Below are 15057 nucleotides of genomic sequence, written 5' to 3'. Positions count from 1 at the left end.
TGTTTTGCTACCCAGCATCAAAATCTGACTATCTGGTTTCCACGTTAACAACTTAATCTTCGTCAATTGAGAGAGGCCTCGCTTCACTGCTAGTAAAAATTCGTCCCAATCTGCCTTCAGAGAATTCGAACTACAAATAAAAGACCATCTCCATTTTCCGAAAACTGTTCCGTTATTGTAAGCTTGTTTATCCGCACTGCTAGAACTCATATCTTCTCCTAACGAACCAGGTAGCTCTACCTTAGAAACCGAAGGGTTACTGCTTTCCTTCCTCCACGGATTAAGTAGCCCTCCCCTCTTCCGCCGATGCCTTCATCTTCTCTTCCGGAATAAATTGTGTTTTGACAGCAAGACTAACCTCACCCCAGCCTTGTCCTCCTAAACCTGCTGGAAACACTATTCCACGTGATCGAAATCTCTCCGAAAACTGCTGAAGTTTCAAGAATTTGCCATAAAAATTAAGTTCTTCCTGGATTAGAAATATTCTACCATCCTTCGAATACTTCGCCTTGAAGTTTTTCGATGAGGTTCTCGCTAAGTCGAGTTGATCGGATACCCACAATGCTTCCTCCTCCAACAACAGAAGTGATGACTCCATTCTTCTTCCTTTCTCCTTAATCTCTAACCCTCTCTTACGCTGAATCCTGATATCTTTGAGTTCGAAGACCTTACTTTCCACCTTGAGTTCCATTGAGAACTGTAGCTATTGATCCTGCAATACGGTTAACTTGGCAAGTTTCTTAACCGCTCCAAGATTGTAGACCACTGAATTTCACATATACAGAAAATGCAATTAGCACCTATTTGGGGGGCTAGTTAGGGAATCTGGAAGTTATTAAGAAAAAAAAAAAACCCAATAAAGTTTCACTCAATAGAGATTTGGTAGCCTACCAAATCAGTTCAAAAAGATTTGATATTTTATTTAAAATATCAGATTCAATGGACCCAATCAAGTCATTTTAGGTAGATTGAGTAGAGTTTATTGAGTTGCAATACAAAATTTTGGCAAAAAAGTTAAAGCCTTTTAATAGTGGGTGTGAAGAATTTTTTTTTTTTTTTCTCAGTCAAGAGCCAATTTGATCCTTTTCACCGTTGTTTTTATTTTTTAATTGTCTCTTTGAGTGGGTGCATAGAGTGCAAATTGAATGGTTCACGGGTGGCAAATACTAGCAAATTTGTGACTCTGCTGACGTGTTCGCATATGCGGTCTCGCTTCGTTCTTATACGAAGAGCGCGCGAGAGAGACTGAAGATTGAAGAAGGCGAACGAGTAGCGAAGTAAACAGATTAGCTGAAAAACATGGAGGAGTCCGAAAGAGAAGAAGAGATCAATCCCTCAACAACGACAAAGAAGAAGAATAAGAAGAGGAAGAGAAATGGAGATAAGAAGTCTCAGAAGAAGAAAAAAGTGGTGGTTGTTTCTCCTTACTTTCCCATCCCTTCTTCCTCTGAATCTCTTTCACCTAATGTTTCCATCAAGACCTTCATCAACAACAACAAAAAGAAGAGAACCCATAAACCAAAACCAGTCGAAGAACCTTCATCATCGCCTTATTTCCAGACACCCACACCACAGAAACAAGAGAAATCAAGAGCAGAAAACTTCAATTGTTCTACAGATGAAGACGAGAATCTTCCCCAAAAATCTGAGAAAAAATCGATACCCAATTCCTCAAAAAGGAAGAAAATTGATAAAAGTCGTGTGATCTCCCCTTATTTCCAAACCACAAGAGCAGAAGAGGTAGAGATAAATGAGGAAGACAAACCAAACAAGAAGAAGTCAGTGGTGGTTTCTCCTTACTTCAGAGAAAAAACCCTCGAAGAAGGAGTGGAACCCATTGAGAATTACTTGTTGGAGAGAAACAACAAGTGTGAGAAACAACCCAAGAAGGTTCAGAGGAGAGCGTCGGCTTCACATTCTCTTAATGTTTCTCAGAAGTTAGACGAGGCTTACAGAAGAAAATCACCAGATAATACTTGGAAACCGCCGCCTTCGCATTTTACGCTTCTTCAAGAACAACATTTCAAGGACCCTTGGAGGGTTTTGGTGATCTGTATGCTCCTTAATCGAACCGCAGGAAGGCAGGTTTGTTATCTTTTCTTCAAATCTTCAACCCATTCCATTCAGTAATTCTATTTCTATCAATGAATTATAATTTTAGACTTATTAATTGGTGATTTATTTCTTTGTTTGTCTTTAGTAAGAATGTCTTAATTAGCTTGACTAGAAGATTTCAATCTCTTTTTATAAATTGCTGCTGAAGTATTCTATGAATTGTTGAACTTAAAAGGTGAACATAAGTTTCCCTAATTTAGTTTAGATTATAAATAAAGCTTTTAAGATGTTGTTGTGAAGATGTGTGCTTGTCAGTTATTTTTGTTGTGTAGAGGAATAAATGTGTGAAAACAAAGCCATGACTGCTTCATTTTTTTATTTTTTATTTTTAATTACATTTATTACTGTTGTTCTCATGCATGATGTGAGTAACCACTGGAGGGAATGGAAGTGAGAAATGCAGGATACATTATGTCCTTTTTTCTTTTTTCCTTGGTTAGATCCCTTGACCTCCATGGTTTGTTGTTCTATGTTAAAAAAAGTAAGAAATTCATGTTATAGGGAAAAAAATTTGTGGTAGATTAGATTGTGCATTATATGTAACTCAAAATGCATGATTTCCATGGCAACTCATATAAAAAAAGCTTCTAGTTTCTTTCTTATGTGTTTTTATAGGTCATACATTTATACAAAAATTTAATAATTTTAATTTTAAAATTTGAGGTTTCTGTCTTGTACTACCTCAGGGCATACTCTTTGCCTAATGGAGGTAAAAAAGCCTTTAATGCACTTCACACTTATTTATTTATTTATTTGGTTGGTGCAACTGTTCGGTTGTGAAGATCCCACTCAAGCTGAACACATGTTTATGAATTTTGCACAAATTAAGAACCTATTGAACACAGTACACGGCCTATTTTAAGACATTTGGAACAAGTAGCTTGTTTGCCAACCATTTTAAAGATTTTGTGCATGTGAGAACACTATTGGATTTAATAGTCAAAGGTACAGAATAATTTCCATTCATAGAGATGACTAAGTCATAATTCTTCAATTTTTCAGAAGCACGTGGAGGAAGAGATTAAAGCTCTTGAAAATAAACCAAATATGGGATTTGTAAAATTCTTATAGGGGCCAAAGGCATTTGATTGTATGTAGGTTTATAAAATTTGAAGGGCATGGATAACTAAATCACTATATAGTGAGGCTGGTTGCAAAGGGTTGTTCTAGTATGTAGGTTTATAAAATCTGAAGGGCATGGATGACTAAATCACTATATAGTGAGGCTGCTTGCGAATGGCTATTCTAAAAAAAGTGGGTGTTAATTTTGTTAGTATCTATGTGTGTCGTGTTGGTTCACAATTTCATTTTGATCAAGTTTCTTATATATATAATACTTGAGAAAAACAATTGTAAGGCAATGTTGTCTTGGGGAGGTATTTATGAAGAAAATGGAAGCCTTTGTCATGAAAAGGTTGTGCAATATAGTTTGCAAGCCCAAGAGACCATTCTATTTATTAAGAAAAAAATCATGACAATGGCACAACATTATTGCTTCTTTCATTGTGAGCCAAGTTGCAAAGAGAAATGATTATGACCTGAATGTTTTCAAATGAGTCGAAAGCTTATGCTTTGAGGCTTGCATTAGGGAGTATCTCTCCTGGAAAACCTTGAGCTTTTAGGAAAGGCCTTTCTTTCAAAGGCTTATGCCTTACTCAAAGAGGCATTGAAAAAGCTTATGCCTTTAACTCCTTTGGACTAAGGTACATGCCTTATGAGGTTGAGTTTTGTTTCTCTTTTCGTCACTGTTTTTATAATATCATTACATAATTGCCCTTATAATATAAAGTTATCCAATTATAGCATAAATGTTGTTCACTATTATACTATTATAAAGTTATCTTCTTATTATACTCATTTTTCTTTTTCATACCTATTTCTATTTCTTTCTCTATGCCAGAGCTACTCCTCTGCTTTCAGTTTGGGCCGTGTTAAGCATTTTTAGGGTATGTTTGGCAACACTTCTGAAGTCTGAAGTCTGAAGACTGAAGTCTATTTTCTGAAATTCAGAATTTGAAATCTTATTTTGGAAAAGTCGTTTGTTTATCATTTTTAAGAGCTTCTGGTTACAAATAAAATTTTAAAACATAATGGTCATTTTGACAATATTACCCTTTTGTAATTCTAATAAATTGTTAACTGAAAAACATAACATATTATGCATGATAAAATCATCCACACATTTAATTTCGATTTCTAACAAATTAAACACCCCAAAAATATTGTTTTCAAATTGAATTCATACTTGAGAAATTATATTCCAACAAGGTAATACTCAAACAATAAACAATCATTCATTTTCTAGTTGAATTGCAATCTGATCACGTAAAGTGATCATATCAACTTGTGCTTGCGGTGAGAATATTTCATTATAACATGTTGGATCTTGTGGCAGTTTGGAGTCTATTAACGAATTACTCGCTTCGTCGACATCAACTTCATATTGTTGAAACAATTCATCATGAAGAGAAATACGACGTAAGTTGTGTATTGCCATGCATGTAATAATAATGTCCTGTTGGGTGTGATAAAGGCATTCCGTTCAAAATTGAGAATCTTTTTTTCATACACCAAAGGTCCTCTCAATGACATTCCTTAACCGAGTGTGTGCGTGATTAAATTTCTTCTTTATATCCATTGCACGCGTTCCTTGATATTTTCTTAGCTAATACCGTGTGTTGCGATATGGAGTTATAAAACCCCTAGTGTGTGTGTATGCAACGTCGCACAAATAATACATATCTACAACAAATATAAAAAATCTGTAAAATTTATGCTATTGATTGTAAGATTAATTCTAAAAATATAATTTGAAAATGCATACCTGCAGGAGGCATTGGAAAATTGTTAGCCGGATTACGCAGTGTCTCATTTAATACCTTCGAGTCACGTGCAATTCTTTCCTATCCAACCATTACATATATGAACTTCATATCGAAATCACACACCGTCATGATGTTTTGAAATCATTTTTCTTGTCCCCTTCCTTTGAATGAGACTTGTTGATGAAGCGAAATGTGTGCATCAATTAGTGTGCCATCTAATGCACCGACAACACCCTTAAACAACTCTTCTTTTAGATGAAACACAATGAAAAAGTATAAAAGTTATACTAATTAAAGCTATAAAAAGGGATATTTCAAACATGCAATTCCTCTAGTAAATTAAAACATGCCTCTTTGATTATGTAATAAGATAATAATTCCAATTAAACAATCAAAATTTTCATAGTATTATCCATGATAACAACCCAAAAAAATCATCCATAGTAACTATCCAAAAATATTAAAATAACCAATACATCATTGGTTTTCATTAAAAAAAAAGATGTTTGACTTCAACTAATTGTTTACAATAAACTCCAAAAATTGAACCATCTCCACATCATTATTCAAGTCCATAAATATGCGTTTCAATTTTGGTAGTTGTGCAAAGTTCAATATATCAACATGAACAACTTTGAAACAAGGTCCCTTGCTAGCCTTTTTTTCATTAATCTATTATTCAATGACATTAATAAGCCTCTCTAAGTTTTTCTCAATGGTGTCATCACAATTCGAATTACTACGCCTCTTCTTTATCGGACCTTGTGATGTGTTTACTTCAAGTGGGATGGCACCGATGTCACTATTCATTCTTGGGGTATTAGGGGTGCCTTCCATACTTATACTTTGGAAGTAATGTATCTCCTTCCCCTGAAAATGGGCCACCGTAAGTGTCTTCATCATCCAAATTTGTGTAGTCCACAGGTTCAGGACCATCCTCATTTCTATCCACAGTGGGGTACGGGATCAATGAGAAGGGGTTCCATGCTTTATCGCCATTTGAAAGAGTGCTTTCAAAAATACCCATCATCATTTCAGCATCTAGAAGAGGTTTGTTCCTAAATTTCTTAAGCTTCGGTGATTCTCTATTTCAAACAATAATATAAAAATAATTAGACTAAATCAAGTTAATTAAGTTAAAAATATGTACTTTAGGGTAGAGATTTGCCTCTAAAACATCATCCCACTTCTGCGAAGGCCAATTTATAGTATTGATATCCGCATTAAGTTCATGGCCGGATAATCCAACAAGTTTTCACCATATGTTGTAATCAGCTCTCAAGTAATCATATTGATTTTTGAACACGTTATGACTAAAGTTTACCCTCCCATGCCTTGTTGAATTCAGATTCTAGTATTTTCCATGAAGCAGTGATAAGGGATACTCCTTTGTACCCTTCATTGTTCACCTCGCTCAAGCATAATTTAAGAAAGTGCTTCCTTTTTGAGTGGTCTGTAGAAAAGTCTGCTCTATCAACACTCTTTTCTTTACCCTTATTCTTGAAAGCCATACCTATGAATAACAACAAAATGGGACTATTAATCAGATGGAGCCAATACATGTAATTCATCTTTCGGAGGATGATCAGTGAATAATATAGGAAAACCCCCTGGGCCCTAATGGATCAATGATATAGTTTGAATAATGTAGGGTTCTCTATCTATTCAATCAAATGTAGAATGGTACATTTTGAATAATGTTCACAGATGTACATGTGTGCATATAGCAGTGTGTGTGTGTGTGATTTAAAGATATTGCTTTGTGAAACAATTTCTATATAGCAATGTGTGTTATTTTACATGAAATAAAAAAAGAAGCTGAAGAAAAACTTGACCATACAAAGAAATTTAATGCCTCAAAGTGGGTTATTCATGACCTTCCATGCTTACAAAAAGAAAAAAAAGAAAAAGAAAAAGAAATCCTTTTTTAACAATTCTAAAGTTAATCCAAATTTTAAATTTCCTAGCCCCAAATCACACCTTGAAATCATTCATTGTTTCTCTTCTATTCACAGAAAATTGGGACATAGAATCAGTCTCCATGACCTAACTGTCCATTTGCTCCTTTCCCCCCAAGTGTAAACTTCAGTTCTTGAAGTTAAAACTACTACATGATAAGCACCACAAGCTATTTCTTCCACAAAATTCATTAGTAGCTTTCCTTCAACATGGGTGGGAAGCTTACCATTGGCTTGAGAATTTCCTAGCTGACCATAAACCTGACTACCCATTGCGTACACATGTCTTGACATTGTAAGTGCAACAGTCAAGCTGTACCCACAAGTTGTACTAGTTGTTTTCCACTTCTCTATAGTATAGTTGGATTTTAACACTATAACCTATTTTGTTTCTAAGTTCTCTGTAAAAGAACTTTATTAAGGTGTATTTCAAGTACTCTAATGAAGTTCTACAACCATGTATAAGTTATAATGCAAGGTTTTAAAACATGTGGAGTTGACACAAAACTCAGACATTTCAACTCAATTTGATTTTGGGTTGACCCAGGTTACTAATTTGATCAGTAGAAAAAAAAAATGGGGAAAATTTTATTGAGGCATTTACTTGTTTTTGTAGGTTTTGATTTAAATTTTCGGAGCAAAAAATGAACAATGCTTTAAAACAACCATTAGAGTCATAAGAACAACAAGAAAATAATTTTATTTTCCATTATGTAAAATCAGCGTTCACTCACCAACCCCCAATTGTACTTATACAAACAAAATAGTTCATTTTCTACTAATTTGGGTTCTGTTATGTGTGTTTTGTTGATGATCCAATGTGAATTATTGGTCAAATGGTTAAATAATTTGAATCATGAAGCTCAGACCATCAAAATAAAAAAACAAGAAAACTTCAGAATTCAACAACATAAAATGAAGAAATCCAAATGAAATTACATCCAAAACTCACAATAAACCTTATAAAAAACTCAGGAAAATATGAGCTTCATCCAAAATAGCCAAAATACATACACCATTAAAGAAACCAACATAAGAGTAGCAGATGCACATAGTTGGGTAGATCTTGATAGTAGGGTTGTAGTGGAAGGAGAGGTAGAAAACTTAAAAATATAAGGGTTTTAGTGGGTTTGGTAACATTTCTTAAGTCTGAATGGAGGTCGTCCACCTTTAAAATTCAAACTTCAGAAGCTTTATTGTCATTTGTTTCGTTTTAGATTTTATTCTTAAAAACCAAAATTCAAAACTTTTGGTTCAGCAGCGATGGGGGATGCTGGATGAAACTTCTGAATTCTGAATTATTATTTTTTCCTAAAATACCCTCCTCAAAACACTAATTTCTATCACTTATCCCTTCTTTATACAAATCCTAAAACTCTTATTTTTAACTTTTTTACCTTCCTTTCTCTTCTACCTCTTTTTCCTCTACAACTGTGCTGTCAAGGTTTCTCCACTTTTCCTTTTGCTTAGGTAGTTCACATCTCAATCCACTTTTCCTTTTGATTTTGTTTGCTAAATTTGTACTTTTTTTAAAACTAGAATCTATTTATGTTGCTAGTGTTTCAGATTTCTATCCTCTATGATGTTTACTTGTATTTCTCTTTGTTCTAATGGAATTCTTTTGTAGTGTTTTTGTTTTAATTCAACTGCAAAACTAACATTTAAAAGATAATATTGAGTGCATTTTATTGTTATATAGAAACCCAAGAAACATCGTTCATTATTTCTCGATAATTCTCAATCTTTTTCGGTTTCTATGTAGCTTTTCGGCTTTGAACGACTTCCACATTCTAATTCCTTATAATTTTATCCTCAATTGTCGATCAACCTTTCGTAGCCCTCAATAGTTCCAAGCATCAAGAGTGTTCTGCTCCCTTCTACACTGAGATTGTTTTGTTCTTCGATAATATCCCATCTGAACTCATTCAGATTAAAGCCCCCTTCTTTTTGTGATATTTACACTATTTCTATGTGAGGAGCCCCAAAGTTTATTTTGAAAACGAATCTTCATTTTAGGAAGCAAAGTAAAATGATTATATGGGTATCCATGATGTTTTATAGATTGATTAGGTGCACTAGTGTCTTAAAAAATTATTGAGTTGTCTTTAGTTTGTATGAATGATGAACTTAGATTCCATTATCAATGCATGTTTATTTATCCTCAACTTGGCCAATTGAAGCTGTCCCCCCAAGAACGTCATTTTCTAACATTAAAGTTTTACTTATCCATATCGTAACACATGGTATTGGCTAAGAACATATCGAGAAACACGTGCAATGGGTAGAAAAGAGAAATTTAACCATGCACACGCTCAGCTAAGTAATGTCAATGAGAGGGCCTTTGGTGTATGGAAATAAAGATTCCTGATTTTGAACAAAATACCTTCATATCATTATCACATCCAACGGGACATTGTTATTGCATACATGGCAATACACAACTTCTTAGGTCGTGTTTCTCTATATGATGAGTTGTTCTGACAATATGAAGTTAATGTCGACGAAGCGAGCTGTCCTTTAGTAGACTCCAAACCGTCAGAAGATATACCATGTTATAATGAAATATTCTCACCGCAAACACAAGTTGATATGATCATTTTACGTGATCAGATTGCAATTGAACTAGAAAATGCATGATTGGTTATTGTTTGAGTATTACCTTATTGCAATATAATTTTTCAAATATGAATTCAATTTAAAAACAATATTTTTGAGGTGTTTGATTTCTTAGAAATCGAAATTAAATGTGTGGATGGTTTCATTATGCATAGCGTGTTATGTTTTTCGGTTAGCAATTTATTAGAATGACAAAAAAGGTAATATTGTCAAAATGACCATTATGTTTTAAAATTTTGTTTGTAGCCAAAAGCTTTTAAAAATGATATACAAACAACTTTTTCAGAACAAGACTTCAGATTCCAAATTCCAGAAAATAGAAACTAGACTTCAGACTTCAGAAGTGTTACCAAACATACCCTTAGGGTTTGTATAAAAAAGGGATAAGTGATCGAAATCAGGGTTTCGAGGAGGGTATTTTAGGAATAATTTTTATTTATTTATCAGATTTCAGAAGTTTCATCCAACGACTTCCCATCGCTTATTAAATTTGTCTGAAATTTCCTTCTTGTTCTGGAGTCTGAACCTAAACAAACAACATTCAAAGTTCTTAGTCTGAATTTTAATGGTAGACCACTTCCATTTAGACTTCATAAGTGTTACCAAACACACACTTTGCTAGAGTGGATATATAAGTGTTGCTTTTTTGTTTGAGTAATTTAAAATTGAATTTTTATTGGTAACCCTGTTTTTAATGAGATCAGTAACTTGGTGATGGCGGGAAATGAAACCAGGTCTATGGTATCATCACCAATATACTTTACCAACAAAGCTAGCTGGCATCTTCATTATATAGATGATGGATATGGTTCCATCTTTGTTTGATAGAAACTTGGACAGTTGGAAGTATAAACTATGGATGATGCTTAGGAAAATAATCAATAATTTAACTATGGATGATCTCGGATGGTTGGAGTGGTTCGGTCTTAGTTTGATGAGCTTGGAATTTGGATTTAGATATTGAACTTTGAAAGGTGAATCATGATTTTTTCTTCTTATTGAGATTGTCCTATGATATTCTCTTTTATAGGAGAAATTTTATTCATTTATATAATTTAATGTTTATCCATTTGAAAATGCATGCTCGTGAGGCTCACATCTTATATATTGAGGGGTACGCCTCAAGGCTTCAGCTAGTGAAACACCTCGCTTCATGCCTTAACGTTCATGCATTTCCTTGTGGCAGCAATTGGAATTGGAAAAAAGCATAGGTAGGAGTTTCTCTTGTGGCGAAAAAAGAATATCTGTGAAGTCTTGGAATACTGAATCTTATTTTCCTTTTTGCTTCATTAGTGATTAATGAAATTTTTTGAAGGCAAAGGTAGGAGTTTTCTTTCTTGATGGTTCTTCAGCAAGCTTTCTGACTCACGCACTTCCAATTGTTCTATTTTGTGTAAAGAAGAGAACGTAATCTATTAACAACCTTTTAGCTCATTAATGTTTGGAGAAAAATTCGACGCATTTCTCCCTTTTATGCTTCAAGTTTGTGCTTGCAATAGATGTGGGTTTTTTATTTTTATAGTCATTTGCATAATATCGGTGAAGAAGCAAGGTTCTTTGGGCTGTCTCCATTGGTTTTAGGTCATAGTGTATGGAGGGAGTGAAGAACAATATTTTTGAAAAATAAGAAAACTACCACTAGGCACTAACTAAAAATTAATAAAATAAATGCAGTAGCATGGACTTTAGTTTCCTTTGCAATAGATGTTGTGGATTTGCACGGAAGTTTCCTTTGTAACCTTAGGCAAACAGTAATAATCTGTTTTAAAGATTTGATAATTGTGCCGCCTTCAAGTCTTTTTCTCATTTGATTTGAAGGAAAGATTTCAAATGAAGTGTATACAAGAGTTTTATTGCAAGGAATATTACCGACCAATCATACTCTTACTGCCCATTGCCAATAGTAGACTTAATATCATTTCTAGACCAAGTAAAAACTATTAAGTGGAATTAGAGGTAGAATTGACATGGAACTTGGTAGATTATCCAACAAGTCATCATTTTGGTTCCCAAAAGATTTCAATGTATGAAGTTCTGTTTGTTTGAATTCTTCAATTATTTGTGTAGGAAGTTTCAATCTTAAATTCTACTGCTGTATTAGATTTTCAGCTGGCCTATGTAACTCATTGATTTTGTAGTTGTTTTAGGGTGTTACTGGTGGAATTGCAAAGCCAATAATAGTATTCTTAGTGTTTTCTTTTCTTCTTGTGATAATAAAAGGAAGCACGTAGAGGTCTATAGATAATGGTTGTTGGCTAGCATAGAAGGCCCTTCGTGTGTGTGATGGGTGCAGGAAGCCAATGGATGAGGAGTTGAAGGAATTTTTTGAGTTTCTGCGTGATGGTTTGAAGGAGTGTCTTCATCTAATTGAAAAGCTTCTCCAGAGAAACGAAGAAATGTTCCATAGATTTAGTAGCTTGAAGAAGTTCAATGTTGATGTGAAGGAAAATTATGAAGAGAAAAAAACAAATTGAAATTATATTTCCAGTTGAAATCTATGCATCCATTATCAAATCAATTATTTTCGAGAAGTACCAACACACAAAGATCAAAGAAATTGGTTGCAAGGATGAAAATTTTAATTTCAAAAGACGAGTACTTGGAAAATGGATGTAATTGATTCCAACATCATTTGGGATCCAAGATATTCTGACCTAGAGGACAAAGTCACTTTCAAGAAGGGTGGAATGTTATGTGGCTATCTATAGGGATGGGAGTATGGTAGCTTATAATATATACGATGTATGGAATCAATTCCTTATGGGGGTAGAATAGATAAAATAGGTTGGATGCATGGGAACATAACCTTGTTGTTGGAGAAGTTGGGATACGTGGGTTATGGGGTAGTTCCTTGAATGGGTAGGATTGTGGGTAGTTTAGAGAAGTGTGTAGTTAGGGTAGTTATTTTATATCTTGTATTTACATTTTTTTTTAATGTTTAATGAGATTATCAAGAGAAAATATATTTAGTCCTTAATTGGATTGGAAATTCACCATCTTGAATTGGTGGCTTAGGAGGTCTAATCTCTCTCGAACGAGATCAATCTCAATCCTTTTCATCTTTTTATTGTTTTTGTGATCCGTTCTAAGCAGGCATGTAACAATATCCATTTGTTTGAATTCTTCAATTATTTGTGTAGGAAGTTTCAATCTTAAAGTCTACAGTTGGATTAGAGTTTCAGCCAACACCATTATCTTCAGACCTCTACATGCTTTCTTTTATTATCTTGAGAAGAAAAGAAAACATTAAGAATACTATTATTGGCTTTGACAATTCCACCAGTAACACCCTAAAACAACTACAACACTAAGATCTCTACATGCCCTTCGTGTGTGATGGAGTGTCCGCATCACAATTATGGTTGAATGTCCCTGTAAATTTTTTTCCATTCTCATATCAAGCTCAAGATGCCATTTTTATCATTGTTTTTAACCGCATTTTAATAGTAGCAAGAGATGTATGTGAGATATTCATTTTCATTGTGTCAATTTAACCAATATGCTAATGAGAAAAAGCATCTCAGGCTCGAAGAGTTATAGCGAATCTTTTCGAACTGTGCCCTGATGCCAAGACTGCAACAGAGGTTGCCACAGAGGAGATAGAAAAGGTGATACAGATACTAGGCCTTCACCATAAAAGGGCAAAAATGATTCAGCGCTTCTCACAAGAATATTTGGAGGACGGGTGGACCCATGTAACTCAGTTGCACGGTGTCGGCAAGTAAGTGATGCCATCACTTGTTCTTCTGTTTAATATTTTTTCTCCTAAACCCATCTCTTTAATTGACTTCGTTATTATTTTCTTTTTCTTTTTCTGTTTAAACTTTGGCCAGGTATGCTGCTGATGCATATGCAATATTCTGTACAGGGAAATGGGATCAGGTGAGGCCTAACGATCACATGTTAAATAAATACTGGGATTATCTCCACATAAAAAGAGATTATTGCCGATGAGGTTTTACTTGAAGGGGGACTTATACTGACTACCATACGGTTAAGTTATTGATGTGTTTGAATACCATGTATTTTGCATACATCAGATGCAGGACCAATGTCCATGTTGAATTGGTACTGAGTGATGGTCCCATTGCAGAAACTTGGGAATTTCCATAAGAAGGTAATTAATAAAGAGACACTGTGCTTCAGAGGTTAAGAAAAAGCAAAGAAAAAGTGGTCTTATGCTGAGAAGGTTTCCTGGCTTGAAACAACAATTTTCTTTCCAGACATGTCTTTGTGTACTTTTTTGTGTTGGGGGTATTGTAATGGTCATGAAGCCAAAAAAAGAAAGAAAAAGAAGAGGATGCAAAAGGAGGTTAGGAAGAAAATTGGCAGGAATGATAGATATATTTGAACAAAATTCAGCTTATGTAATTGTACCATCTATTTTAAAATTTGGGGCATTTTGTACCTATTAAGATCCTGTACTATGTTTTCTTTAAGCTGATTGAGATGTGATCTTAATCCAAATTAGTTTCCTCTGTAGGAAAATTTTAAAATATAATCATTAGCAAGGGTTGGTACTAACCAAGTTATCAGATTCGTTCTTCATGTACCAAGTTACTGGATTTGTTCTTCATGTATCTTGTATGTGTTTTTTTAATAGCAAAGGTTTTTGTTATAAAAAAAAAAGGCAAAATGGAGGTCGATATGACCGTCCCAAAATACAAGGAAAGGAAGCAGCAAACTACACATGGGATGATTACAAAACGATCAAAGTCCAAATCCTATCCCATCTTACAAGAGAGTTTCCAAAGAAAACTCTCTTGAACATCTTAAAAACTTTTTCCAAAAGCAGCAGCAATAATGGGAGATCATAATAATCATGAGATTTTTGTTGAGTTTTTTAATGTAACTTTCAGATTTCGATGAAATGAAATGTGAATGTACAATATGTATGATTGAAAATTTTGCTTATAGTTTTTGTCTTTCAAAAACGGATAAATAGGAATTACTAGACCCATAGCCCAGTTGGTTCAACACATTGCAAAACATCTTCGATGTCATGGGTTCAAGTCCAGCTTACCCGTAAAAGAAAATGGATTAAGGTCCTCATTTGTGCCATGTGGACTGCCATTCATACAAATGACACTTCATTCTAGATTGGGTTTGAAAAAAAAACAAAAAAAATATTTAAAGAAAATCTTTCTACGACATATATGGACTTTCAAATGTATGGTTATTGAGCTCTCAAATTCAAATTTTAAAATTTAATTACGAGTGAAAAAGTGCAATTAAATTTTGTAGATTTTATAAAATTTTATGCTCTTCATCCATGTGATATCCCAAGAGATATGACTTGAAAAAAAACATACAATCTCATCTCGAGGATAATTTTCGAAGGTTGGATTTTGCATTTTAGCATTGTCATTTTAGTTGTAGCATGCTTGAATTATACACGTAAGCGAATTGATCTAAATCAAATCCCATATAGCTGAGAACTTATCAAGGCCCATTATGATTGTTAAGATCAGGTTAAGCTTTTGAAAGTGAGTCGTGCTGGAGTCACCTCAGCAGAGGACACACAGGAGGACATCTTGACGTGG

At 34.1% G+C, this 15057-nt stretch overlaps 1 protein-coding gene across 2 annotated transcripts; it reads left to right on the top strand.

The window, feature by feature from the left end:
- The first annotated feature begins 1131 nt into the window (after positions 1-1131).
- On the top strand, positions 1132-13923 carry LOC147401834 (DNA glycosylase superfamily protein). Of its 2 annotated transcripts, none has more exons than XM_086443251.1 (3): positions 1132-2085; positions 13039-13235; positions 13383-13923. In XM_086443251.1, the coding sequence occupies exons 1-3, from the start codon at positions 1300-1302 to the stop codon at positions 13405-13407; spliced, it is 1008 nt and encodes a 335-aa protein (XP_086299377.1). In that variant the 5' UTR covers positions 1132-1299; the 3' UTR covers positions 13408-13923. The 2 variants fall into 2 exon arrangements, with proteins under 2 accessions (XP_086299377.1, XP_086299376.1); XM_086443250.1 differs by having other exon boundaries at positions 1136-2085; positions 13348-13923.
- Positions 13924-15057: the final 1134 nt, after the last annotated feature.

The sequence above is a fragment of the Akebia trifoliata genome, chromosome 5 (assembly GCF_017979445.1).
Source record: "Akebia trifoliata isolate Shusen 1 chromosome 5, ASM1797944v1, whole genome shotgun sequence".
NCBI lineage: Eukaryota > Viridiplantae > Streptophyta > Magnoliopsida > Ranunculales > Lardizabalaceae > Akebia > Akebia trifoliata.
Note: the sequence above shows the minus strand (reverse complement) of the source record. Positions and strands in the feature narration are given on the sequence as shown.